This window comes from Aulonocara stuartgranti, assembly GCF_965226115.1.
Source record: "Aulonocara stuartgranti genome assembly, chromosome: 7".
In the NCBI taxonomy this organism is placed as follows: Eukaryota; Metazoa; Chordata; class Actinopteri; order Cichliformes; family Cichlidae; genus Aulonocara; species Aulonocara stuartgranti.
The window spans coordinates 15,714,145-15,741,468 of record NC_138945.1 but is presented as its reverse complement, the minus strand read 5'-3'; the positions used below and the strand labels follow the sequence as shown (position 1 = coordinate 15,741,468).

General features: G+C 41.0%; 2 protein-coding genes across 4 annotated transcripts in view; both read left to right on the top strand.

The window, feature by feature from the left end:
* Positions 1-27,324, top strand: part of LOC309711500 (uncharacterized protein) — a 208,297-nt gene that overhangs the window by 171,807 nt on the left and 9,166 nt on the right. The gene's annotated exons all lie outside the window — the stretch shown is intronic.
* Positions 2,797-25,692, top strand: tnfrsfa (tumor necrosis factor receptor superfamily, member a). Its single transcript, XM_082538716.1, has 10 exons — positions 2,797-3,090; positions 13,045-13,228; positions 14,710-14,841; positions 19,881-19,992; positions 20,120-20,250; positions 20,356-20,454; positions 20,543-20,589; positions 21,898-22,173; positions 22,268-22,304; positions 23,383-25,692. The coding sequence occupies exons 1-10, from the start codon at positions 3,058-3,060 to the stop codon at positions 23,682-23,684; spliced, it is 1,353 nt and encodes a 450-aa protein (XP_082394842.1). The 5' UTR covers positions 2,797-3,057; the 3' UTR covers positions 23,685-25,692.

Sequence of the window (27,324 nt, the reverse complement as noted above, 5' to 3'; positions counted from 1 at the left end):
AGATAGAGATTTCCTAGACAGTTTTAATTGAAACACATGTTGAACGTTGGGGGAGCAGATAAGTTGCATCTGTTGGACAACTGGATGAGTGTTATGCTGTTTGTTCCTGTTACTGTGATTGAGTTTCAAGTCCGATCAACTTCTAGAGAAAACTACACGGTTTATTTGATAGTTCGTGTTTATTTAATGTTTCTGTCTATACACAGTGAAATATGCTTCCATTTGGAGCTTTAAGTCTCACCACTTTTCAGCAGCTTCCTGTGAATAAACAACACAGCTGGGAGAGGACTGTGAATTCTGTATTTTTTTCTCAGATGGTCTGCCAGGCGTGAGAACTCATCTGTGACCAGATCGCTCAGTTTTTAATCAGCAGTTAATTTACCCAAGCGGTTTTTGTTTTTGTTTTTAAACCAAAAATCTCCTTTCGGCTCCCTACTTTCCTGTAAAATTCACGAGTGCGCCGTTGGTCACAAGACATTTAATTAGTCACTGTAATGTTTCAAAACACAGCAATCGGTCTGTCCGCTGGTGAATGAGAAGTGAGACACACGCCACACAGCATTCACTCTAAATGTCTCTAGAACTTGCCCAATCTTTCTTTCGTCACATGCCTGTCTGAGTGAGTGGAGGGCATGTGATTTATTTATACTAGTTGTTCGGCTCTGTTTCTTTATTTGTATGTGTTGCAAATTAACCCGGCAAGGTCTAATGTAGGTACGCCTCGATATCTTCTGCTCCCCCCCCCCCCCCCCTCCGCTCCCTAGACATCAGGCTTTAGACCACAACCCCATTCCAGATAAGATGTTGTCAGCAGGAACCACATTTGAGAGGATGTTTATTGTTGTGATGTAGTCTAAATGGTGGAAAAATGTTATGTTGTCATTAAAAAGTAGCTGACTTTCTCCATAAACTGAAGCACTGTTTGGGTTTCTTTTCGCCTCATTGTATTACATCCCTGTTTCCATAATATATTACTCCATATCCTCGTATGGATTTGGATGCCAGTTGAACATTTCAAAGTCACACATGTTGATAGTTCACATTTTATTTCCATCAAACTTTCTTTTAACAGCTCTCTGGGAGCATGTAGGAACTCAGGACCTATTGACATAGTTCTGAAAAAAGAGTATTTTGTGTACTTCGTTTATTCTATGATTGTGCTGCTGTTTTTCAGACCGCTAAGATCATCTTTATTTTACGTGCCAAATGTTCTCAGGAGGGCAGCAGGGTTCTTTGAGTCCCGTCCATCATGCAGAACATGCTTTGGCTGAAATGAGCGAGCCGTCTTTGAGAAAGATGATGGATAATAGCATATGCTGCTACAAAACCTGTATGTATCATTTCGTATTAACTCCGTATTAAATGTTTCCTTTACCTTATCTTTGCCTATATTTCCTTACTGCCTCACAAATGCTTGCTTTTAAACTACAAGCTGATAAAAAAAAAAACTGATTGTCCATAGGAAGCAGTGTCCATGATATCTAAAAACTATTTCAAATTTTCACAGTCCACAGGACAGTTTTCGACATCAGCCTACTTAAAATAAGATGCTTAGAGAAGGCTCCAGCTCTTCTTGAGCTAACTTAATGTGTTTTATTTCTCTTCTTATATTGCAGAGTTCTAATTTGCATTCTCAGACGCAGCATTTGTTCATTTCCACCACTGTTCCTGAGCCCATGCAGACTGCAGAGTCACCCAGAGCTATGCAGGTCTGCTTTTCAGCCTTTTCCCTCGCATACAAGGATTTCTTTTCATTCTCTAAATTTTATGGTTGACTTTACATGACAAAAATTGCCACAAAACTATTTCAGTTTGATTTTATTTATATAGCAGACAACAGTCACCTCAAGGTGCTTTATATTGTAAGGTATAAAGCAACAATCAGATGACCCCCATAAGCAAGCAGTTGGCAACAGTGGGAAGGAAAAGCTCCCTTTTAACAGGAAGAACCAAGCTGGTGGGGGGCTGCGTGTGCAGGATTGAAGATACACTATGAAAGACATCAAGAGTTTAATAATAACTAACAATTAAATGCAAAGTGGTGTATGCACACATGGCAAAAAGAGGTGAGTAAGAATAAACTATTTGCTGGCCAAGTCTTTTGGTTAACCCCTCCCCAGCTTTACTTCTCAAAGATTCATCCTCTGTGGTATGCTCTTTTATTCCCAGTCATTTTACTAATTAGTTGGGGGGGAATTCCACCAGATGTTTTCTTCAGCGTTCCATAACTTTTCCGAGCGTTGAGTCCTTATCCTATTATGATGTGCAAATAAATAATTACTAGTAAAATTTCCATGTGACAGTGCATCTGATCTTTTTGTAAACAACCGTTAAACTGTAGGTTTAATAGACCTTCTGATTAATCATCAGAAATAAGAGCGAGTCCACTTCAGTGCTCTGCACGCATGGAGGGTGTCACACTTTGGGATCACTCATTTCTTCACTTGAGTTCCAACTTGTTGCACATTAGCCGGTTGTTACTAGTGAGTTACACATTACATACCCAGGTTAATGTAGCTGGAGTGTGATGCCACTCCACGCTGATCAAAGTCTCGTGGCGTGATGATTTGCAGACTTCTGAGAAACTCCCTCTGCTTGCATGGAACAGTGTTACACACTTCACCCAGTAACAACACACGATCTTCAGCGAGCAACGCAGTGAAATGCGTTAAAATGTTGCTGTTTTGCTTTGCTTTGCAAAGCTTCGCAATTTCCTCCTTCATTATTATTCTAAGGGACGGGTTGTGATTGGCTCGCAGTCTGACGTCACGCGAAGTGCTCGAAGCATGAAAAAAAGGAAAAGCTCCTCGCTGGTGCTCAGACCGTGTCTGTTTCTCCTCTCTCAGGAAAAATCCGTAAAGTTTAAACACTAAAAGAAAAAAGAAGAGTTAAACTCATGAAAGAAACCGGGCGAAGGAGCGAGCGTAGGTCGAACTCGTGTCACTGTTTTCTTTTTCGCTGTATGTGTGGGGTTTTTTAAAGACTTCAGAGTAGTTTGGGTTTTGTAAAGCGACTTTCCAGCTCTCTGGGATTGTCTCTCAACGCGAAGCTCCCGAGATGAACTTCGATCCGGTGGTCGGGAAACTTCATGTAAGTAAACACGACACTTGCTTTCTAAATACGCTCTTTGTTGAATGCCTACCACTCTATTTGCGTGTGTCCAGTGGGTTGTTGATTCATTGACGCTCCTAACTTGATAGTTTCTATAAAAATCATTTACCAAAGTAGCCTCTTAATTCAAGCTGCCGCTAAACGTTTATAATCTAAAAGTATATATTTTTTAAGAAAAGACTTCTGTCTCATTAAGTTAAAGCGAAGAGCCGACACAGATAAGAGTGTCGTGGAAGCTGAAATCACGTCCAGGCCTGTGAACTTGAAGATGAAACAAGTCCGTGCATTGTCCCAGGCACAGGAAGCAACACTGTGTTTATTGTTGTTAATTATTAAAGTGTTTATTTCTGGAGAAAATGCAGAAATACTTTGGTTTTTGTGTCTTTGCTCTCTTCAGTGCATGTGCTGGATCATTCACTCGCTCGCCCCCCTCTCTCTTCCAACACTACAGCCACCATCTGTGTTGGACATCATGCGGTCACACTCCTCAGACATTCAGCATATGACGGCTCTCGGTCTGTCGCAGCGGATGTAGCTGGCCCTCTAGCCGCTATTAATGAGAGCTGTGCGGCCGTGGGCCTGCTGCCTCAAACGAGCTTTAAATCAAATTGTGTAGAATGTGAGAAGCATGACTGAATGTGTAATCAGAAAGCTAAGAATTCACCTTATCAGTTAGTCCATAACAACTCTCAGCTATTTCTCTCTTAGAGTTTATTCCACTCAGACCTTCACAGAGACGTCTTTTCATTCCTCCCCTGTTGTTTTTTCCAACTGTGCCGCCTATACTACCAGCACTGTGAGCAGACTGGAAGCCTTTGTCCTGCATTAAAAGTACTTTGATTAATGCAAAATACGCATTTGAATTAGAGGAGATCTACTTCCTTTGTCACAGTTTACTGGATTACACCAGGATAACGCTACACGAGATAAGATGTGGAAAATGATATGAGTTCCTAATGACGGAACAAATCAAGCGTTGGCATCTTGTTTAGCTGATGAGGGTAGTGGCGTTTGTCAGTGGCATTTCATCACACATGCCCACTGTCGCTCTGCTCACTGTACATGGAGCTGTTTAAAAGTAATATCTTCTGATGGGCCTGGAGCTCCAGTGTTTGTTTTCCCAGTTGTCTGATCTGCGTTTTAAGTCATGCAGTGTTCCATTACTGAAATCCGATTTACTTCTCCGGGTGGCAAAGTCAATGTTTATCTCTTTTGTAAACCACAGTACATTCTGGAGGCCTCGCCAGCAGGCCTTGTTGCTAAGGGACTATGAGGAAACTTCAGCCCCTCCTCATCTCCTCCTCCCCACCTCTCTAATCCCCCCCTACACACACACACACACACCACCCCTCCAAATTGCCCGAGTGTACGTGCCTGGCCGTCCAGTAAACTTCCTGTCTTGAGTATACAGATTTGCTGATATTAGTGGCATCAATTTACTTCTTAGAATTGTCATGCCCATGCAAATGTACACTAGATTTTTATCTGTGATTGTTTACTGTGTGTCTGGGTGTTGGTTCACACAGGAAATAGTCCTCTCCGTCTCTGTGGACTACACAGACAAGGGCAGGACAGGCATCTGGGACAAGCGGAGGCCAAACTATGACACTGGGGACAAGCAGTGGTCGGCAACGCTAGTGTTCCTAATACTGTAGACACTGCTTGTTGCCGCTCTGCTCGGTGACCATGTGAACAGTTATAACCATGCCTGTGGCTTAGAGAAGCTGTAGAGAGGCCGAATGATGCAATGCAGCGCAACTCAGTGTCTGATACCAGGTGGCGTCTGTGCCTTTTAGTGTGGGCTCTTCAGAGAGCCCAGGATGTTTTATTGTTAGTCAATTGATTATCCTGTGTGGACCTGCAGTTGCTAAGGTGAATCACCCTAGTCTTATCAAAGGACTCGCTGACTCATGGAGGGAGTGCCACCTGTTCAGGTGCTGCCTATCCACGTAATGCATACCAACAGAGACGAGTCACCGCTCACATCTGAATGGTCCCGAATTGAAGTAAGTGGAGATAATTGACTCCGTGTCAAACATCCCCACTATCAAGATAAACAGAATAACCTCATCTAGTTTCAGTTTGCTATGTTAGCTACTAATTACATCTTTCATACATGGAAAACATTCCTTTGGCTAACCCTGTGTCACATTGTGAGTGCTAAAAGGTAATCTTTACTGGAAGTCACTTTTTTTCATGTCAGAAAGTGCTACGAAGGATTGTTGTGGACATAGAAGCCTGTTTCTAGACTTTACCTGATATAGGTGCCCATTAAAACAGTTCATTTTTATTTATATAGCAAGAAATCACAACAACAGATCCCTACAATAGACCCTAAGATAATACAGAGAAAAACCCAGCAATCAGACGAGCGCGCACTTGGTGACGGTGGGAAAGACAAACAATTTTTTTAACAGGACGAAACCTCCAGCAGAACCAGGCTCAGAGACAGGCCGCTATTTGCCACCATATCCATGTGATGTTTAGTTATGCCTGTTTGAGAATAGCACATGTAATGGCCCAATGAATGCACAGAGACAAAGTTTTATTATGGATAACCTGTGTCATCTACGGAGGCAGTCAAAATAAAACGCAGTGTTTCATTAGTAAGCTCCACAGCTCCACATGGTCCCTGATCCTAGCTTCTGTGGCGTGACGGACAGTTTGGTATTACTGATTAGTGATTCCTTTTGGTTTTGTACTGGTTTAAATAAAGCTCGAAAATTGCTATACTTCTATTTTCAATTTTCGGCTTCCACCGAGTATAAAGAATCATTGTGCACTATTCTATTTTTTAATAGTGCCACTGTTGGTCTCGTGTTAAAAAATTTTTACACTGTAATTATTTTTTGAATTTCAGAGAAATCCCCGAGTAAAATTATTTATTAATTTTTTTTAAAGAAAATCCCGACTGATCGAACTCATATTTTTATTTCTGTTTGTTTACTATGTTTCTGTTGCTATTTCTTTACTTCTTTTATTTGTTTGCCGATAAGCCAATATCAAGGTTGATATCAGCTGACAGCATTCCTTTTGATTATTGAATTATTCCATGATTTCCTTTCCTTAATAGTCAATAATAATCTATTAACGTAGTCAAAAGTACAGTCCTGGCCTAAAGGCACCTTTCAAACCTGACATACCATGAAGCCAGATCAGGAAAAGGTTTTGCAGCGGTGCTGTATCTTCTGATTTCCTGCTCTCCTGGAATGAATGAGCAGATTATAATAAAAGTGTTGAGTCTCGGAACAAGCTCAACCTTTGTCTAGAAAATGGAAGTCTGTTTACAAAGACATAAATCTGGTGCAAATTCCAACCATTGATGGTCACTTAAGTCCTTCTTGACCCGCTACACCAGTCACATATTCTACATTTTTTGCAGCGGTGTGTTTATAGAGAACTCAATAAACCGCCAGCACTTCAAACTGCCCCCCTCCCTTTTACACAAAGATGAGCTTTAGGGAAGCTAATGTGATTGTCTTTAAAGCGAGGTGATGGATTCCTGCTCATTCTTAAATCTGTTAGTCATCCTTTCTTTGCTCTCTTTTTTTTTAATTCCCTCCCTGCAGGAGTTGTCTTGTGATTCACCGCTTAGCTTTCCTGTGACAGGCCTAATCACGATTTGAAAAGGCCAAGTTAATCGCCCGGCAGCACACAAATGTGATTTGTGGATTGACATTCAAATTGGATGTCCGTAACGTTCTGTATGAGTTACAATGACGTGGAGTACACGTACGAGCAGTCAACCTTTACAGACCACCGAGACCACATCGACCTGGCAACAAAATGATTCGAACGAAAAACTAAAGAAGCGCCACGCTGCACCTGCTTACAACTGCGTGGAACCTTTTGAACTTTCAGCAACCCACTTTGTTTCACTCATCAAAACAATGCAGCCATTCTTTTGCGGTAAACATCAACGTCAGGGTATCAGTAATTTTGACAACTTGTGGTCAAGAGTCTCTCAGGAAATTCAATACAGCTGTCGTCATCGCGGATCATCGTTCTTTTTCCTTTTTTTTTTTCTTTTTCCCCTGGTAAATGTCACCAAACCTGCTTGTGACACACTGTCACCCTCATCTAATCAGTGGAGTGCACCTCCTGAGGAAACTCAAGAATTTGTGCTATGGAGCAGCAGCTTCCCTGAGTTATAAATATCCAACCTAGCGGATATGCTGTGGGTCTAATCGGGTGCTGGGCCTGCTCTAAGGCAGGCTGCTGTGCAGGGAACAGTTTGGAGCTGAACCCTGCATGAAGCCTCTGTATTGTCTCGAGCTTCCTGTGCTCCCTGAGAGGAGGGGGCAGCCGCTTTTCACACGCTCCCCACACATGCACTCTATGTGTGCTTGTGTGCTATATTATATGTGTGTGTGTGTGTGTGTGTGTGTGCGTGCGTGCGTGCGTGCGTGCGTGCACTGCGTATGCGACCTAACAATGTGGTTTTGAAACTGTTAGCGCCTTCTTGTTCTTAACTGTACTGCACTGACACGGGAGCCATTCTCTTTATTTTCTATCATTCAGCTTTATAATGATGAATGTGTGCGAGCTTGGCTGAACTTTGAATTTATTTACAGCCATGCAGCGAGTGTCAGACTTATTTCTCCTGACAGAAGCTGGGCTGTACTTGTCTTCATAATCTAACCCAAAATGTCAGCGTAATTTATCACTCAAGGAAAGTTGTGCATGATCAACCCCCTTTCTCCAGGCAATGCCAGGATTTATCTGTAAAGCACAGAGCGTTCACTGTCATGTCAAGGTCAGTCGTGGGGGATTTGAGCTGTACAATACAAAACAGTTTCATTAAGACCCAGAACCCCTTATTGTAACATGTAAAACATATTAAATAAAGTTTAATTTAGGACAGAGTATACGTGAAGATTCATCTTAAATTAGGAAATGAAATCACATTAAACATATTTTGAGTGATAATTATCAATTATATACTCATGACATTACAAAAGAAATCAGTATTTCAGTTCTTAAATGACTACATGATGACAGAGTAACACCAGACATCATGAATTACACAATCTCTTGATCTGGTAGATCACATGTTTTTGAGTTCATCGCCATTAACTAAATAAAAGCACTTTTCAAGTTCTTCTGCATGAGCTAAACAAAAGTGCAACTCGTCATACAGTAAGGACAGCGCTCTAGACGCAGCAGAGGTGCATCGCAGGGCAACTGACGGACAAAGCTACAAGCAACGAGCTACATGCAGAGACCTCCACTTCCAGTCAGAATATTAAGACAGGAATCGGAGCCAAAAATAAGCCTGAAGCTAAAGCAGAAGTAGGTCTCTGGCACACATTTGACTCCTTCCAAAGTTAATTGAGCAGATAGAAAAAGCCTTAAGAGGTCAACAGTCGCACCATATAGAACAACAAGGCGAAACATGCGCCATGTTGTGCTCCGAGTCTAGCTGGAGCTTTGTCCTCTTAAGCCTTGAGCCAAAATGACAAGCTTTTTAGTAAGGCAACCCTATGCACAGCTAATCATGTGATCTCATGAGTTCAGCTAAATCTGTGGGGAAAATTGTGGTTCTATCCCCCCAAAAATTGTCATATGATCTTTTGGCCGGTTTGGTCATCACTGTAATAAATTATTCCTTCAGAAATATGTTTAAAACATACGAGACAGTGAATTGGTTAGCTTGAACTCTTAACCCCATTTTATTGTTTTGGGGGTTTTTTCTAGTTGTTTGTTTTTTTCTTTTGCAGTCATATTGAAACCAACTACAGAGCTAGGAAAATTAATCACTTAATTTGAATAAATTGGGGAAAAAACAACCAGAAGTAGTTGAATCATCATAAATCTTTGTGGTATCATATTCTTTGTGGTAAATGGAGTGGCTTGTTAAGTAGTGGATGATGGTAAAGGGCAGAAGAAGCCACGTGTTGAAATATGAAATTAAATTAATGTTTGAGTCAATTTTGATGTGCCGCAGAGCCTCGGCTGTCGCGTGCTGAGGTTCTCAAACGTTGTCAGGGTGAAATGAGTAAATTCCTGCATTCAACATGGAAATAAAGGAGTGGTGGTTGATAATCAGTGTTGGTTTACTTAGTTGCTCAGAGCCTCCGGCTGCTGAGCGTCGATAATCCAATCAGATGATTAGGCTGCTATCAGATCGAATAGAATAACCTTTTATTGTCATTTTACATGAACAACGAAGTTGTGGGTGCTTCACACCAACTGTGCAGGAATAAAGTAGAAATAGAATGACAGTAGAAATAAATGGCAAACAGGAGAACAAGTAGAGAACACAATAGAGAACAAGTTGCAAAGTGCTTGGAAGAAGTGCGATAGACTCGATCTGAGAATTACTCAAACCATCAGGCAGCCATGGTGTGTGTGTGTGTGTGTGTGGGGGGGGGGGGGGGGGGTGTTAACTGTCAAAGTCTAAGGAGAAAAAGCAGATCAACAAATCAGTGCAAGTTACTGTAAAAAAAAAAAACAACAACTTTCGATTGAAGTGATATGAAGTGACAACTACAACTGGTTTCCTTTAGACTACACCAAAGAAAAGTGTAGGCGGCTGAGTTAAAGGTGTGTGTTTTATGAGTAACAACATAACTGTGCTTTTTAATCTCAACTCTTTTCCTCGTCAGCCGTATTTTGTGCATGTAGTGTCCCTTAATTGATGAAAGAAATTTATTTTCTAATAAGAAAAGCATGATATGGAAAATCAGGTCCTGCTCTGGATGCAGGACTATAATGAGGTGCATGATGTCTTTGCTTATCAGTTGGCTATGATTGAAATCATCTGTCCGATATGAAATGAAGACGCTATCTTAGTTTGTTTGTACGTATTGTGCATGTCTGCGTGAGAGACGGGGCGAGAGAGAGACCCTCGCATTTTCTGTTTCTGCCCATCTTTATTTCTTTAATAAAGGGGCTTACTGTAATTTCCTCAGGAATACAGGGTGATCACAGCCGTCTAAATGGCCCATTGATAACCTGGGTCAAAACTGAAAGGATGTCCTGTCATTTAGTCACAAACGCATTCTCAGTGTACATGGCATGTGCAGAGTTTGTGCCAAGGCAATTTGGAGGAACCCGGGTGCTTAGAGGAAGTGGAGTGTTGCTCCTGTTGTCGATGCACAGAAAGTCCCTTATTATTGTATTGCTACTTATTAGTTTAACTTGCATCCACCCATGTAGAGTATTAACTTATCATACATGCAGACTGTATAACAATAGGACACTGTTTTAGCAAATTATCTGTAGCCAAGCTCTCTCATTTGGCAGGGGAGAGAGAAGGACTGGGCCACTTCTGCTGAAGTTGGAGTGTTTCCAGGAATTGGAGGGTTTGGAGGGCTTGCTACGCTGAGGTTACGGTCACTCCACTATTCCTCCTCACTTGGTTTGTGGAGGTTAAACCAAGCCACATTGTGGCTGCCCATAGTGTTTGTATATGCTCTACTTTTGTGCCAGCGTAGTTCAGAAGCCTTAGGATATTAGTGTGGACGTGTGGCCTTGTTTCTTTTCCTTGTGTGCAAGTAAGGCTGTGTTCAAGAAATACCACAAGACTCATGGTGCTGTGCTTGTAGTCCTGTAGGTGCAACGCTCTGTAGGTCCATGTTTGCACGTTGGAGCTTTCTGCTGTCACTTGGGTTGCTATGAAAGTTATGCGTTTGTGTTGTTGCCGGTCCTTTAGCTTGCAGCAGAGAAGATAGCAGTCATAATAGACAAAGAACATCTTTGTAGTGTGGACTAAAAAAAAGTGTTAAACACTAAAAACTGCTTTTCTTTGGTATTTGATGTTCCTTTATTCATTTCTTCCTCCTCATGGTGAACTCCACTATGGTTTCCTTTCCTGGTAAAGCTAACTTTTAAACCAGTCAATATTTGACTGACGCACTGCACCATCACTGTTGGGACTGCGCATGTACTGTAAGTGCATGTTAGCAGCTTCTGTATTATCTGAAACCCCACAATTGCACCAGTGCAGGGCCATAGATCCAACTTTAGAGAAAAGATTATATTTTTGATTCCGTCATTTAAACCCTTTATGGTTTGCTGAGCAACAATCAGTGAATAAATGTATTTGTTAGAGCTACTTCAGTGTAAGAGTTAGCTATTTTCTCGGTTTTACGCAACTGCGATCAGACCAGTAAGACAAAGAAGCAAGGTAAAGAAGCAAGACATTTGTTTGGACTGTGAAATTAAATGAAGTGGCAGAGTCAACAGTTTAAAAAAAGAAATGTTGCATCTTTTCTTGTCGTAACCTTGCCGATCATAACAGGTTAGCTACTGAGAACGGCTGCACCTGGGAGTGTTTGGAATCGCAGGCCTTGAAACGAACAAAGCCTGGAAATGATGTAATATCAGCACTGTCCGTTCATGTTTACTGTCAGAGAGGCACCCTTCAATGGGCTGTGCTCTGTAAAGACACTCTATTAAAGATATTCCTGAATACCGAGCACAGCTTCACAGTCTGTGCCTGCGTTGTGGGGTATAAGATTACCTTTAGCGCAGCTCCTTCATTTCTTTAGTTTCCTGTTTTCTTTCCACTGTTTTTGTCTGTAGCGTGCGCTTGTGCACAGATTTTCTCCGTCTCTCCACATCCCCACCCAGCCCACAGTCTTACACACAGTATATTCAAGTCTAAAGACTCACCCTGTGTCATGCAAGCTGTTAGTTCCCCCCCCCCCCCCTCTCACTTTCTCTCCCTCTCTCTTCTGCCTCCCCCGTTCCCCAGAATGTTTGGATAGATGTAAATGGTGTGATTGTGACTGCTCTGCCGGCCGTCTGTAACTCCACGTCTGCTTCTCAGCGTCTTTGGAAAGTCTGACGTGAGCAGAGGGAGAGGAAGAAGGGAAAAGGCAGAGGGAAAGAGAGAGGGAGGAAAGTTCCTTTGAACAACAAGGCATGGCGGCCCTCCAGAGAGTCAAGTCTAGCGTCAGGAGTCGGTCTCTTCCCCGTTCCTCTTTCTCTACCTCTGCCTATGTGCTCTCAGCTTTTATTCCCCTCATTCTCCCACACTGTCCTTTTTAGAGTGCCTATTCCCTGTAGAACATCCCATCTTCAACCTGCTGTCTACAGTTTCTGCCCCCCCCCCCCCCCCCCCTTTCACTACTCAGCCCTTTCCACCCAGCCTGTCCCATATTCTCTCTCCTGCTTTAACAGAGGTCGGGGTGGGGTGGTTGTGGGGGTGTGCACACGGGAGAAGACAAAACCTCCAAATCTAGGACTTTCATTTACCCACGAGGTGTCGTGTTGCATTCGAGGCGCTTCATGTCGGTGTCGCATGTCCCGGCATTCAAAGAGTCTGGCTTTAAGAATGTGGGTCATTTGAAGTAGAGGCACTAAAGTGCGTTGTTTGCCAGTGAATGGGGCCTTCTCACGTTGACACGGTGAAAAGCGTGTGAATAAACACCATCGCCCGGGGGCCGCACTAAAGTGTTTCGGCTGTATTCTTCTCAGTACCCCACCTATACAAGCCTGTTATTATCCAGCCCATGAATGGATTTCTGAACCCGCATTTGATATGGGCATCATGCTGCTGTTAGTTAAGATACCTTATCAAACTCTGTCTTTTACATCCACAGCAGAGGAAGCAGATTCTCTGCCTTTTTTTCCCCTCCCTTTTTTTGAACTAGAGGAAAACCAGATCAAGGCCTAATTAAGTTTGGCTGCCTGTTGCGCTGCATGTAGTTAACGTGTAGCTCTGCATCCTGCACACACGAGTTTGTGTTGCCTCTAGTTCTGACCGGCTGCACAGCTCCCTTAATTGCTTCCCACGGCAGATGTTGAGATCAGATGGTTCAAATTAAGATGTAGATTGCTCACACAAGGTTTCCTATGAAGATAGATTCTCCTCTTTGCTTTCCTTTATCTTATGAGTTTGATTGCGGGTTAGTCGGCCTACTGTGGATGCACAAAAATAACCCGAATCTCATCTTTTCTTCTTCCTCCCTGTTTGTCTCCCAGACCTTGACGATGCAGGTGAAGGTGGCAGCACTCTTCATCTGGGTTGTGTGTCGTGCAGCAGAACCTCCAGCAGCTCAGTGGTCCAATGAAGCATACGTAAACCGAACACTTCGACTACACAAATCCTGCGTGGAGAATGAACAGTACTTGCACCAGGGACTCTGCTGCCTCAATTGCAATGCTGGTAAGGCGGATAAGAGGAGTTACACTCCCGTGTCACTATATCTACAAAAATGATACAAACATAAGACAAACTGACACGAGGGCAGTTTGTAGCCAACGTTTAGATTGGCATGGTGTCTTCTTTGTTTTTGTTTCTAACTCAAGGTAAATGTCAAAGCCATAAGCTGAATTTGATCCCAAACTAGTTTTTAAAATATTCCCCCAGCCTGATCTGGAAAGAATGTGTGAACCGCTCCGTCTCAGCAGATGAGAGTGAAGCAAAACGTGAAGTGAAATGTGCGGGGTGTGACGCAGAGGTTATTTTTAAAGCTGTAGTCCTTAAAAGCACTAATCCTTTTAATTTATTATGAAAAAAATTCAATAAAGCCGTTTTTTTTGTTGTCGTTTTTTTGTTTCTTTTTAAGTCTGAGCGTTTAGCTGAGACACAAGCACCGCATGGTTCTGCTAACTGATTGAATTATTTTATTTGCCACAGTGGATTCTAAGAAATGCCTTTTTTTTTTTAAATATTCGATCAACTCCAGTTTTTGTTTTTTTACATGAACTTAGAGATTCACAAATGATTACTTGTGAAAAAGCTGCAAATGTAATCATCACTGCCTGCCACTTTGAAGTAAGAGTTAATAGATTATCAGTTCACAGTTAATTAATATAGTAATAAGAGGTCGTCATTGTTTGACACTGTTCGGCTTGCTTGTGTTTGGTTCAATAATGTGTGATGTTCCTTCCTCATGCATTATTGTGTTTTCTCCTCTTTATCCCAGTTGCTCAGCTGTTACCACATGTTTTAAAGCCACAGTAACCATTTAATGGTGTGGAATGATAGCTTTCTGCTTCTTCTTGTCAGTATAAACTTTTATTTACGAGCAAATAGATTTTTTTTTTAAATCAAAAATTAGTTTTGGATCCAGTTAAGTATGGGTGAAACGGACTGCACTGTCTCTAAACCTAAGCACAATACAACGGCTTTATTTACTAGATGCTTAGAAAGTCCAACCACAGATGTTTTTTACTTTTTTTTAATTGATTTTTTTTCCTCCTGCTGTTTTTTTGCCATTCATGCAGCAAACAAATCCTGAAGACACATGAGAATCAAGTGGTCGTACTCACAGCGTGCATGAATCGAGTCTAAAACTGCAAAGCGTGACAGTGTGCGAGTAAAGGAGATCGACTTGATTCGCTGCAGTTCAGCAAATCTGTTCTCCTCCGAATTCCAGGCAAAAATGATGCAGAAATGTAAAATAGTGATAATCAGTCTCTGGGGCTTGGGTCAAGCTCTTTTTGTTTTTTTCTAAGACGATGCCTCCTTTGGTTTGCAGCTTTATGAACCTAACGCGTTGCTTTGTTCTGCTCTGACGTCGGCAGGAAACGCAGTGCGCCACTAAAAGTTGGCATTCACATATTAAATATGCTGTTTATATGGGCGTGCAAAGCGTTTATGTTTTGGGCTAGTTATGTGATGTTTTTCTCCTTTATTTGCAGGAACATATGTGCATCAGCCCTGTGAAAGAGACCTAGAACTCGGGATCTGTCTTCCATGTGAACATGGACAGACCCACACAGAGCACAACAATGGGATGTTCCGCTGCTTGCCGTGTACTCACTGCCGCTCAGGTAATGAGACTCTCCTCCCCTGATAAATCAATAGTGAGGTCATTACTTGTATATAGACTATAAGTATACTTTGTATATAGATTGGTTTTTTTGGTCTACACTGTTTTCCCACATAGATGTTTTACATATTGTAAAAATTTCATAATATTAATTGCAGTATTATAATACTGAATGCTTAGACAATGTTATTGGTCAACTACAATATTGATCCTGGGCCAACATTATTATGATGGTATAGGAACAACACCAACACGGGCATATATATGTCTGTATGTACCTGTAAATATCACAAAATACTCAACTATTATTGACTGAGACGTTTTACTAATCATTTGCTTGACCGTTTATCCGCTTATCTAAGACATGTTTATCAGCAGCTGCACACAGTCATGACGTCAGGTCGGGTACCAGGAAATGGAATAGTCAAATCTGAGTACTGACAATAAATCTGAGGTTATAAATAAATACAGAAGGCTTTTTTTTTTTAACCTTAAAACAAACATAAAAGTCGAGTGTTCTGTAATCCAGTTGGTCGGATATATCATTTTAGGAAATTTAATACCTTTTTGTCTGCGCCCCCGCCTTTCAGAGCCACTCATGACAATGTGATCTTATGATGTTACACCAAGTGGCAGGGCGTGTCTTTGTTGTTTTTGTTTTCGTGGGCTGAATGTGAGTGTGTTCCACGTCTCAGGAGATTTGCCTGTGTGTCTGTCTTACCTGACTGAGCTGGGTGTGGCTGCATCTCATTGTCTCCCACACTGCTGTCTTTGTGTCCAATGAAAGGCAGGAGCTGCAGAAAAGAGACTTCTGTTACATAGGATGTGCTTTGTGCTCATTCATTGCGGTTTTAGGAGAGTTTTTTTAATATGTGTGGGTGTGGATGGGTTTGTTTTGCTCTAGTTTTAACTTATTTATGACCATGTAACAATTAAAAGGAACACGCCAAAGGAAATGTGAATGAAATTTTTAAAAGATGCCTATTGTTGGACTACTTTTACTTAAAATGAACTGCAGTGTTATCTGGAACGCTTTAGAACTTGCTGGTCGGAAAATATTTCATATTGACAAGACTGCTGTTGGTTCAGTGAATCATTTATGGAGTAAGATGGAACTTAAGTTGCTTGGAGCGGAGGCCGCAGTTTGGTTTTTTGTCTGTAAAAGTTATCGCACAAGTAAAAGATGTTATGCAATCATTTAAATCAGGGGTTATCAAACTTTTTTATAGGGCCAAGCATCCTCTACAGGCAAAAAATGGCTTAAATGGCCACATTTTTGCACCGTTTTATAATTTATAGCAAATTGACCGTGTGTCCTTGACCCTTCCCTTTGTAGGGTAAGCTTTTAATAGTCAGTTTGGACCCATGTCTCTATCTGACTTTGTGGCGCAGACTCACACAAATGGTTACCAGTTTAATGAATTAACCAAAATCGAGAAATCACCAGCCTCTTGGTCTATTTTAGGCTTGGAATATCTCCTCGTATCTCCTTTGTATGTGATGATCTGTCACTATGCCGAGGTACTACAACACCATTGTTGTATGTAAAAATTAGCCACAGCAACAGCGACTGCTATGTAAGGCTGCCACAAACGATTATTTTGATAGTCGACTAGTCACCGATTATTTTTGCCATTAGTCGACTAATCAGATCATGCATCTATTGGATGTAAAACGTACAGCTTACTGCACCAGCAGCATCTGCTCTTATATAACTATCATTAGCTTACAGCTTGAAGTGTTTAAGGTATGTGCTAACTAAAAATAAAGACAAGCTGATAGTTTATTAAAGTTTAATGAAATCTGCAGATTGTTTCGGTGGAGTTTAATAAACTCAGTCTCGTCTGCTCCTTGCTATCTAAAATATAACAGGACACCGGAGTATATTCTCGAGCATCTCACACTTCTGATAATCAGTTGTCTGTTTGAGGTTTATTCAGCTGTGTAAAAACTATAACTTTAATCTCAGCCAAACTGATTTACTCAAGAACAAATAAAATACAAAAAAAAAAAGCCAAACAATAACATTTTTAAGTTATCTAAGTGACTTATATTACATGTTTAATCTGATTAGCGAAAGACGATTTGCCGGGTGTCCGGTGTTCTCACCGGCTCTAGTGAGCCTTGAACCCTGGCTAACTATCGAGCTAGTGGGTAACAGACGTCTCTGAAAACGTCGGAGCGCTTTTGAAAATATGTGGTGTCTTGATAAACTGAGCAGATATTTGAGGTTTACACAGCTACATTCTCGTCTGAAAATATGTTAAACTTTATTTTGTGACCCAAAAAGAATAATAAGAGTAATATTAAAACTAACTAGGTGCGCCATTGTTGCCAACTGCTCTGGGCCGCGCTATGAATTCTGGGACACAGCTTCTTCTTCGGGGGTTTAATGGCAGCTGGCATCCTTGTACATGCAGTGCTGCCATCTTCTGTTTCAGTCCGTTATTACACTCTTAAATCCTGCTATTATTCCTGCGTCTTTTGGGATCTTATAAAGCTTCAAACGACACGTCGACTATTAAATTAGTCGTCAGCGATTTTAATAGTCGACGTAATCGTGACTAGTCGACTAATCGTGGCAGCCCTAATGCTCTGTTGTCAGCCACATATAAAGTGTAATATCAGATAAAATCCCCATCACCAACTTGTTTAAAGTGCAACAAAGTCAATTTTGGTAAAGTGGCAATAGACAGGCTTTTTAATACCTTGTTTTGGTTGTGCAGTTGGGCTTTCACAGCCAAGCCCAATGCTGATAGTTGTGTCACTCTTTGTGCAATTATGACACTTCACTCCGACAAGAAACACAGATAAATTTTCACCATTTTAAGCTGCTTTTGTATTTCAACTCATTTTAAAACTTCTCTTCTTTAACAGGAAAAGGTTAAGACCGTAAAAATCTTTGATAGTTCTTTTTATGCTACATAATTTCACAGTTAATCCCTTTTAAATATTTGTGTGCTCTGCCAGAATCAAAGCTTCTAGTGTGCCGTGGGGTTTAGTGTTTAACAAGCGTGCAGCAAATGATATCCTACCAGTGTCTTTTTCGTGCCCTGCCTTTAGAAAGGAATGAAACAGAACCCGTGTCGCTCTGTATTGGAAAATTGTAATTTAATTTTGATTGTTACATGTCATTAATATAATAACAGTGAAGCCTGTTGTCCCACATACTTGGAATAAGTAAGAGTAGATGTACTAAACTAAAATAGCAGCCTGTTTGTGTTCAGACTCTAATCAGAGAAATGCTTAAAATACAAAAAAGCTGTTTGTTGGTTTGGAAATCCAAACCTCGACTGACAGCTTTACTTTTCCAACTTGTCTTGCATAAATGGAAAAAAATACGTGAAGCAAACAGGCTACAATCCAAGTTGTTGCATTGAGCCATCGACTCATCGACGACAGCAACTTGGTGCATTTAGGCATGTAGACGCGGTCAATAAGACCTGTTGAAGGTCAAAGTGAGCATCTAAATGGGGGAAAAAATGAAATCTGTGTGACTTTAAACATGTCATGGTTGTTACTGCCAGACAAAGCCGATTGGAGTATTTCAGAAACTGCTGATCTGCTGTGATTTTCCCGCTCAACCATCTCTAGTACGCCCCCCCCCCCCCCCCCCAAAAAAAATCCCAATGCAAACCTGCATTGTCAGATTACATCGAGCTGATAGGAAAGCAAGGGTAGCTCAAACAAGGACTCATACAATCATTAAACAGGGGTTTCTGCAGTAACTGTGTGATGCAGTCATGTCAACATGGACCAAAATCTCAGAGAAATCTTTCCAGCGCCTTCTTAAATCGATGCCATGAAGAATTAAGTCAGTTCTGAAAGCAAAAGAGGGTCCAAACTAGTAATTCAATGAAATTCAGTTTTATTTATATAGCGCCAAATCACGACAGTAGTCGCCTCAAGGCGCTTAATATTGTACAGTAGATCGTACAATAATAGTACTACTAAGTTATTACTAATGAAATGGGAAATGAGTGCAGTCTTGCATCAGGGTAAGGTAATTTTTTTTTCTTGCCTAATCACATGGAGATCATTATGATCTTTACACTGATCATCATTAACACTTACGGCAGAACGCACATTTGCCTCTATGGGCAGTGTTGAAGCAAACAGAAAATAATTGTGCCATTTCAACTCCAGCTTAGATTAGTCACGATTGTTTAGTATTCTGTGATTTAAATAACTGCAACTAAATGCACCAGCAGAAACATCATCAGTGACCTGATGAAGGTGGCAGTTGTCACCTGTGGGAAAGTCGCCTTTATTTGGATCACATTAAAATATGCAGTGAATACGAAAAAAAATCGTCCTTACTTAGTTCTATAAAACTCTTTAAAATATCCATAGCTTGCTATAGAATGAGCTTAATCGCCTGTATAAAACGATAGGAAGGTTAGTGTGAAAGACAATGTGCACACATTTTGCAAACCAACCTAACAAAGCCATTTTTCTTTAATTGGCAAGCATGAACATGAGATTTTATATGAAAGGGCATCCTGTGGAGTTGGACCGCTGGCTATTAATTATTATTAATTTTGATCGTATCCTAAAGGCCAGGGCTACCATCTATTTAGGTCTCATTTTAAGAAATGAACCGTGGCAGATTCTCCGTTCCTTATTATCCCGTTAAAGTGAAGCAAAATATGTCTCAGAGGGAGATAAAATTAGTAACCTAATTATCTAACATATCTTTTTTTTTTCTTTGCAAAAGATTGCCACATAATTGCCAGTGTCCAACCAATTAGTTGAAGGTCTTCTATTTGTTCCATCATGTAATGCATGCTGATGGTCGTGGGAATACGTTTTTTTAGAAGTTCACTTGTTAAAGTCTGTAGCTGTTTACGCAGTTTGCAACATTCAGAGTTGAGCTTTGCTAAATAAAAGCAGACATGATGCCATGTCTTGAATTTCTTTTTTTAATTGTTTTTTTTTAGCTGTTTATTTCCCATCGTGTCCTGTTAGGCACTTTTTGACTTTGTTCTGAAAGGTGCTACAGAAGCCTCTTTGTCTCACAACTTTCCTAACTGTCCACAGATCAGGAGGAAATTGCTTCCTGCACCACAACTGCAGACACTAAGTGCCAGTGCAAACCGAATACCTTCTGTGTTCCGGACCAGGCCTGCGAAGTCTGCAAGCGCTGTGTCAAGTGAGTGTCACTTACCTGTTTCCTGAAATTATTCTGGATTGTTTTTGCGTCTGCGTTTACCCTACAGTCAAAATTTGGGACTCTGTTTTACTGTTACTTAAAATGTTTCTGTGCTTCAAAACTGCAGGTGTAAACCTCATGAGGAGGAGGTAAAAAAGTGCACACCGTTTTCTAACACAGTGTGCCGAAAACGCCCTCTGTCCCCCACACGAATCACTCCGTCCCTTTCGCCCACGTTGGATCCTCCGGCGAGCATCGGTAAGTTTCACTATCAGTTTCAGATTCTGCTGCTGAAAGTTTTTTAGCTATCATTGCTTAAATTACATTTTTTGTGTTCGTGGCATTTGTTGTTGTTTCTTTCAGTTGTACCTCTGTGCATTTTCCTGGCCATCGTTATCATCATCATTATCGCACTGGCTCTGTGGTGGTTCATTTTCAAGCAGCGTTCATGTGAAATACCATGTGAGTTGATATCAAGTAATGTGCGTCTGCAGTTAATGTTTTGCTCATCAGATGTGTTCCTAATGCTATTTTCCTGCTTCCAAAATAGGCTTGAAGCTCCAGTGCGAGTCCAGTGAAATTGTCAAGATTCCCATTGTAAGTTGTTTGTTGTTATTTTACATGTTTAATTCAAACCATTTCAAATGGACATTGAACAAAGTGCTGTGCTGCTGAAGGAAGAAAAAGCAGATGGATCTGCTCAGTGTACCTCAGTGATCTCGCATGAATAGAGCAGGTTACAAGATCAGGGAGTTAAAGTGGTGCCACTCCACTCAGTGACTTAAAAACAAATATTGAAATCAATTCTAAAACTGAATGGGAGCCAACAAGGAAAAGCTAACGTAGTTGATCTCTCTTATAAGTGCCTGTTAAGAGTGCGAGGGGGTGATTTGGACCATTTCCAGTCAAGAACGTAAAGACAGGCTGACACCTGAAAAATGACAACAATAAAGTAATCAAATAGACATAAAATAAAAGCATGAATTGTGTCTTAAAGTCAGTGAAGAAAAAAGAGAGAAATGGTTTAACACTGTTTTATATGTTTTCATAACAAGATTCACAAGTGTTTCACATTAGCAGATTTTTACTTCACAAAACTTATCAAAGATTTGGGGGGGGGGGGGGGCTTAATTCTGCCTGTGAAATCTATCTACAGAACACACTCATGGAAAAGTAAAATGAGTCATTATTATTAGTATTATGGCATGATAAAGCCTGGGCCAAGCCAGCCCGTTCTCACTCCCGAGGCGTAACATGTCGACGTTTTGTCACGTCCCGCGGCGTTCCTGAGGAACGCGAAAGGAGACCTTCGGCGTTCTTATGGTACGCGGTGGGTCATGTCTGGAATCCAGTGCAATGACGCTCCCGCGGTAATAGACGTTCCAGCCCTGTATTCCAGCCGTAAACCTGACCTTATCCCTAGCCCTGACCATAACCTTATTCCTGACCTCATCCAGGACTATAATGATGTTAAATAACGTGTTTCTAAGCGATTTGAAGAAAAAGAGTGAAAACGTGTAGATGGAGTCCAGACGGTTCTCATATTTCCTCTTTTTTCCGAGGTCGTCATTTAGGAACGTTGTGGGTAGCCGAAAACGTAATATGTTGACGATTTGTCACCTAGCGTAAAATGTTACGCTTTGGGAGTGAGAACGTGTTGGCCAAGCATGGACCCCTGAGGCACGCCTCATGTAAGGAGATTTGATAATACGATAGTACACCCTGTGTCTGTCAGTGAAATGAGATTTAAAGCATTTATTGGAGTTAAATACCAGTCGAGCTTTTCATCCACTAATCAAAACTTTGATGCGTCAATCTTCAACTCTGTCCATTTATTACACTGTTTGGACAACATATACCATTGTTGTGTTCACGTTTTCTATACATTTCCTTTTTCCTGCTCAGGATGAGAGTGGAGCCACAGCAGAGGAGCGACAGAATGATCAAAACGCGGGTCTAGAAGGCGAGGAGTCCCGTCCAGACTCAAGGCCGCTCCTGCAGGAGACCCAGGCTGGGATGACCAAGGCCTCCCCGCCCCTCGAAGATGAAGACCGAGGATTAGGGGACAGCTTGCCCAACACCACTAGTTCCTCTCAAACTAGCCTGTCAGCCCTTCCCACGGCGGTTTCCAACACCCCACACCAGAGCCCCGCTACCTTCAGACAGCTGCCTGCAGATCTGGTGAGGAGTAGAGTCAGAATGAGCTCAAATGGGTCACACTGTATTTTAAAATTTTCATCACGCCTTAAACTTTCTATTTTGTCTCGTGTTGCAGGATGATCCTCTGCGATGTCGACTGGTGCCACTACAAGGTAAGATTCACACAGAGTCTTGTGTGTGTGGAGGGGGGAAGGGGGGTGTCCACTTTAAGAAACATTTTCACAGAGCTCTTTTGAATTTGAATAGCCTTTATTGTCATTGTACAAAGTACAACGAAATTGGAGTGCCACTCCCTTGGTGCAAAATGCAATAATAAATATAAATGTAAGTATAAAAAGTTCAATAAAACAACCGAAGTACTCAGACAATAATAAGTACGATATATACAGGATAGCAGCATTAATATAATGATAGTATGAATAGCAGCATAATATAGTGACAATGGCAAGTATGGTATAGTTAAGCAGGTTCAATTGTTTTGTGCTTATTTACTACAGTGATAGCTCTGGGAAAGAAGCTATCCCTGAATCTGTTTGTCCTGGTTTTATATGAACTATTACCGTCGGCCTGACGGTAATAGTTCAAACAGTTGATTACTGGGGTGAGAGTGGTCCTTGATGATATTGCCAGCTCTGCTGAGGTACCGAGAGTTTGCAATGGCCTCCAGACTGGGCAGAGAGCAGCCAGTGATCTTCTGGGCTGTGTTGATGACCCTCTGCAGTACTTTTTTTTCCCCACTTGATTTACCCTAAGAGCCAGACAGCTTTACATAAAAACAGTACAGTTTAATGCTGTTCATGGCAATCCAAAGGGAAGTCACAAAATCTCCTCCAGAGCTCATCTTTGCTGCTTGATAGATTTATAATCTCATGATAGTCAGGCCATATCTGAGCCTCTAGGGCTTCGGAACATGCAGCCTTTTTTACTGTTGTTTTGTTCTCATGGTGAATTAAAGAGGACACGGCTTAACTGATTTGTTTGATCCTCTGTTAATAGTATTATACATGCCTCCCCTGACAGAAAATGTATTGAAACTTGCTGCTTGTTCCTTTTGTTGGAACAATGTCTATACTGTTATGATTTGCACGCTAGTGTTCACAGTCTGTTAGGAGCAGTCTGTAAAATAACAAGATGCACATGCATTTTACACGTTGTGGCTTTCTGTTTTCACAGTCGAAATTCTTCCCTGTCTCATCTGTGTGTTTTGTTTGGTTTTTTTTCCCCCAAAAGGTTCTGAAAAATCCCTGAGGAAGAGCTTCGATTTGTTCGACGAGTACTTGGACGTGCGGATCCACAACAAGTTCTTCAGAATGATTGGAGTCAGTGACAACCACATTCGGCTTGCGGAGAGCGGCACTTCCAGCGATAAAGTGTATGAACTGCTGAAGAACTGGATGCAGAGGCAGGGACTCCGAGCCGACATCAACGACCTGCTAAACACTTTGCTGACTATGGACCAGCGACGTTCAGCCGAGAGCATCGCCTCCGAAGCCCTCCGAAGGGGCTACTACAAACACGCAGACACGCCCTGAAAAGCAGCGGGGACTTCAAATGAAGTAAACACAAAGTACTTAATACAAAAAGACAGCACACAGACACTGCCAGTGGACGTTGTGTCTCATGAACAGGCTTACCTCTTTTGTGGCTGATCGGCCACGTATTCAAAAGCCAGTAGTTTAAAAAAAAAAAAAAAAAACAAGACAAAAAAGATAAAAGCAAAAAAGGGGAAAGTCAAGCTGTTTTGATGAACGGTCTGAGGATGCTAACCTCTTGCCAAATGCTGAAGCGTAACCATGGAAACAAAAAGCCTGGTGTAACAATTTAAATTTTTTCTTTTTTTTAAAAAGAGCACAAGAACATGAAGTTGTCATCTTCCGCAGGCGCTGCGGCTGCATGGTTTAAGCTGTAGAGAAGCGTAGCCAAGTACTGAAAGCTAAGACGTTTCTGGCTTTGTGTTGGTCATCCGCCCGGATGCTAACACACTAGCGCGAGACAAGGATATATACACTGGTTTGTAGGAGTGGCATTAGCTATGTCACAAATACTGTGCCGTATCGATGCACTGACCTCAGGCACATGTAGGATTTAAAGCAAAAAAGTCACGCTCTGTCAGTTGTGCTGATTTCAACTTCTGTATATTAGTCCATGAACACTTTTCCGACTAATGATTGGAAGATAGCCTCCGTTTGTTATAACAAAGGTTAACTTGCATCCTTACTAATCACAAGCTTGACCTTTGCTGCGCTGTTTGAATACCTACATTTACTTAGGTGTCTTTTTGTTATTGTTTTCTACGACCTGGTCACATCACAAATGGCCTTCCTCGTCATTCAGTCCTGTTCGGTGTTACTACTCACACATAACGCTGAAGAAGGAGTTTCACCAGCTCTTTCTGCTGGGACGACGACGAGTAGCTTAGTAAAAAAAAAAGTGTGTCCTTGTAACTTGGAGAATTTCAAAAGGTCATTTTATTTATTGATATATTTATTGTAATAAATAAATAGTTATCTCTTGTTGTTTAATGCCATTGCCAAAGTGACCCCTGGAATACACACGCAGTATTAGTGCTGTCGGGGTTTGTAGCACCAGGGCAAAAGGACTGAAAACAAATGTTTCAGGTTGTAGTTTCAGCTCGTAGTGTTTTCTTAGAATCCGTTCGGCTGCGGGCGTGTCAGTGATTCGGTGCCATTTCTTCCACCGAGACCGCGTTGGGCACGTTGTCGAAGCGTCCGTGATGCCCAACGCTGAATGCGTCTTTTCAAAGTGAGCCGACTGACCAAATAGTCCCTTCATATCAGCAGTGACGCAGGGTGCAGGTACGGATTGTTTTGTCTCACAAGATGAAGGAAACCTTTTCTGGTTTCAAAAAGAAGACTCCTCCCCCCCAATTTTCTCGCATGTATATGTGTAGAGAGCATAGAAGTCTCACAAACTATATATATGTATATATGCAACTATATTAACAGACTAAAATGAATATAGTGACGTATGAAGTTATTGAGGATAAAAAAAATTTTTTAACTAGATTTTGTTTCGCCCATTTTTCTGCAGTTCCTCATGTATAAAGAAAAGAGTTACAGAGTTATATATTGTTGCTAAAGAATGATGCTACAGTGCTGGCACTGCCATCTACTGAAAGACAATGAAAATACAGCCTGCATCAATTTCTAGGGACCCTGTACGCCCTTTTCATGCTCCATTTGGATCCAGTTTTTTCACCTGATAACATTTTAGTTCTTTTTTTAATCCCCCTCAGCCTTTCCTGGTGTTGTATAGCAGTGAATAGGCTTCAGTGGATGTTCTGTTTACTAAGACAAATCATGTTTTTGTAATATTTCTGTGGTTTTACATATTTCATTGCAATTCCTAAGCTGTTCACAAAACTTCCTTGTATAAAAAACCATTCTGTTCATGATTTCCATTAAGCCATGTCTCCTTAGTTATTGTTTGCTCGTCGTGGATTTCAGATATGAATGATGCAAATACATCAAAGCTGTTTTTATGTCTATTTCAAATAAATGTTTTGTACAGACATTGAAATGATGTTTTCATTGTTTTGTTTTGTTTTTACAGCAATGGCTCAGTGTGGCTTTCGGGGATCTGCATGTTTTTTTTTTATTTTTATTTTTTTATTATGAGTCATTCATTGATTGTGTAAATTCTGTCTTCATCATTTTTACTTTTTCTGATCTGACGATACATTACTTTAAAGAGCTCTAGTCTCACGGGTCATTCACTAAAGTTGTGCTGTTTCCTAAACACCCAGTGCAAGCCGTTTCATTAACAAGCTCAAAAAGTAAGGCATGAATTTGTTGGCGTTAAAGATCGGTGTAACTGGCAGCGAACTGTGTGTAACAAACAGTAAATACATTTTTGCACTTGATTTAAACATTATCTTCCCGATACTGCGCCATACTTTGTGCCTTGACAAAGGAAATACGTATGCACCGGGGTCAGTGGCAAAAAGTTCCCACCTCTTACTGCACTCTTTTTGTAAATACCCTCAGTCCTTTTTATTTAACCCAAAATTCACCCTATGTTGGTGAATCAGGCTCATAATGTCACAACTTAAAATTTTTATGTTACATTTTTCAAGTCATAATACAGCATTTACATATAAATCCTGGCTTCAGACTATGGTCACCTAGCACACTCTGGCAAACAATTACCAGTATTTCAGCTTACAAGCATCGTGTGCTTCCCCCTCATCATGCTTCCAGAGGACAGCCAATCAGAAGAAAGTGGGCTTTTAGCCCTCTGGAGTCTATACGTCTGTAATTTAGGATGACCTAGCAGCAAGACGCAGCTGCTGAGTGTCAAAAGTGTTGATTTCAAACTATGTTAGAATTAAAATCTAGTACAATCTAGTTATGTGGATTTTATCAATAGTGTGATGCATGTAAGTCCTAAACACTTTTATTTTAAAATAAAGCGCTAGACATGACCCTGGAGGTAGCCCTCTTTAAATACTACATTGACTGAATATGATCAGCCTGAATTTATGCATTATCATTAACTCATTAATCCAAAATAGAAATGTTTGTAGTCATCATGCAGCAGTGAAACAACATGATAGTTATTTTTTATGGACAGTTTGACTAGGAGATACACAACACCATTAAAGACGCCCGACCATTAAGGTGTTTCATTTCGCCAACCAGGTGAGAGTGAAATAGAAATACAGTACTTAAAAGACATTAAGGTTTTCTTAGTCATGTACAGATGTTAAGGCCGATATTAAATCTTTTTCTTGTTGTAATCACGCCTCCTGTTCATAGATCTTCTTTAACACACTTTCAGTAAAAAACATGAAGGACACGCAACATTACAAATACATTTGTGAATCCTAAGACAGTGTTTACGAGCTGAGTGAGCAGTTAAGGGGGGGGCAAATTATTATTAGAAAGGCTGTAGTTTTTAATTACTTCATTGTAGTCAAATTGCTGACACTCATGGCTTTAAATTAACTTGTTTCTTGCATTTTGTAATAGCCAATATGAAAAGAAGGAATCCTCATAGTGAGGGAAACCTGTTTCACTGTGTGCAAACAGTTAGATCCAGATGTTTTCAGGAAATTACACAATTTTTGTCTCTGTACACCACTTTTAACCTCCTAGGACCCTGTGTCCACATATGTGGACATCACATATTGGATTATTTAGACTAAAATAC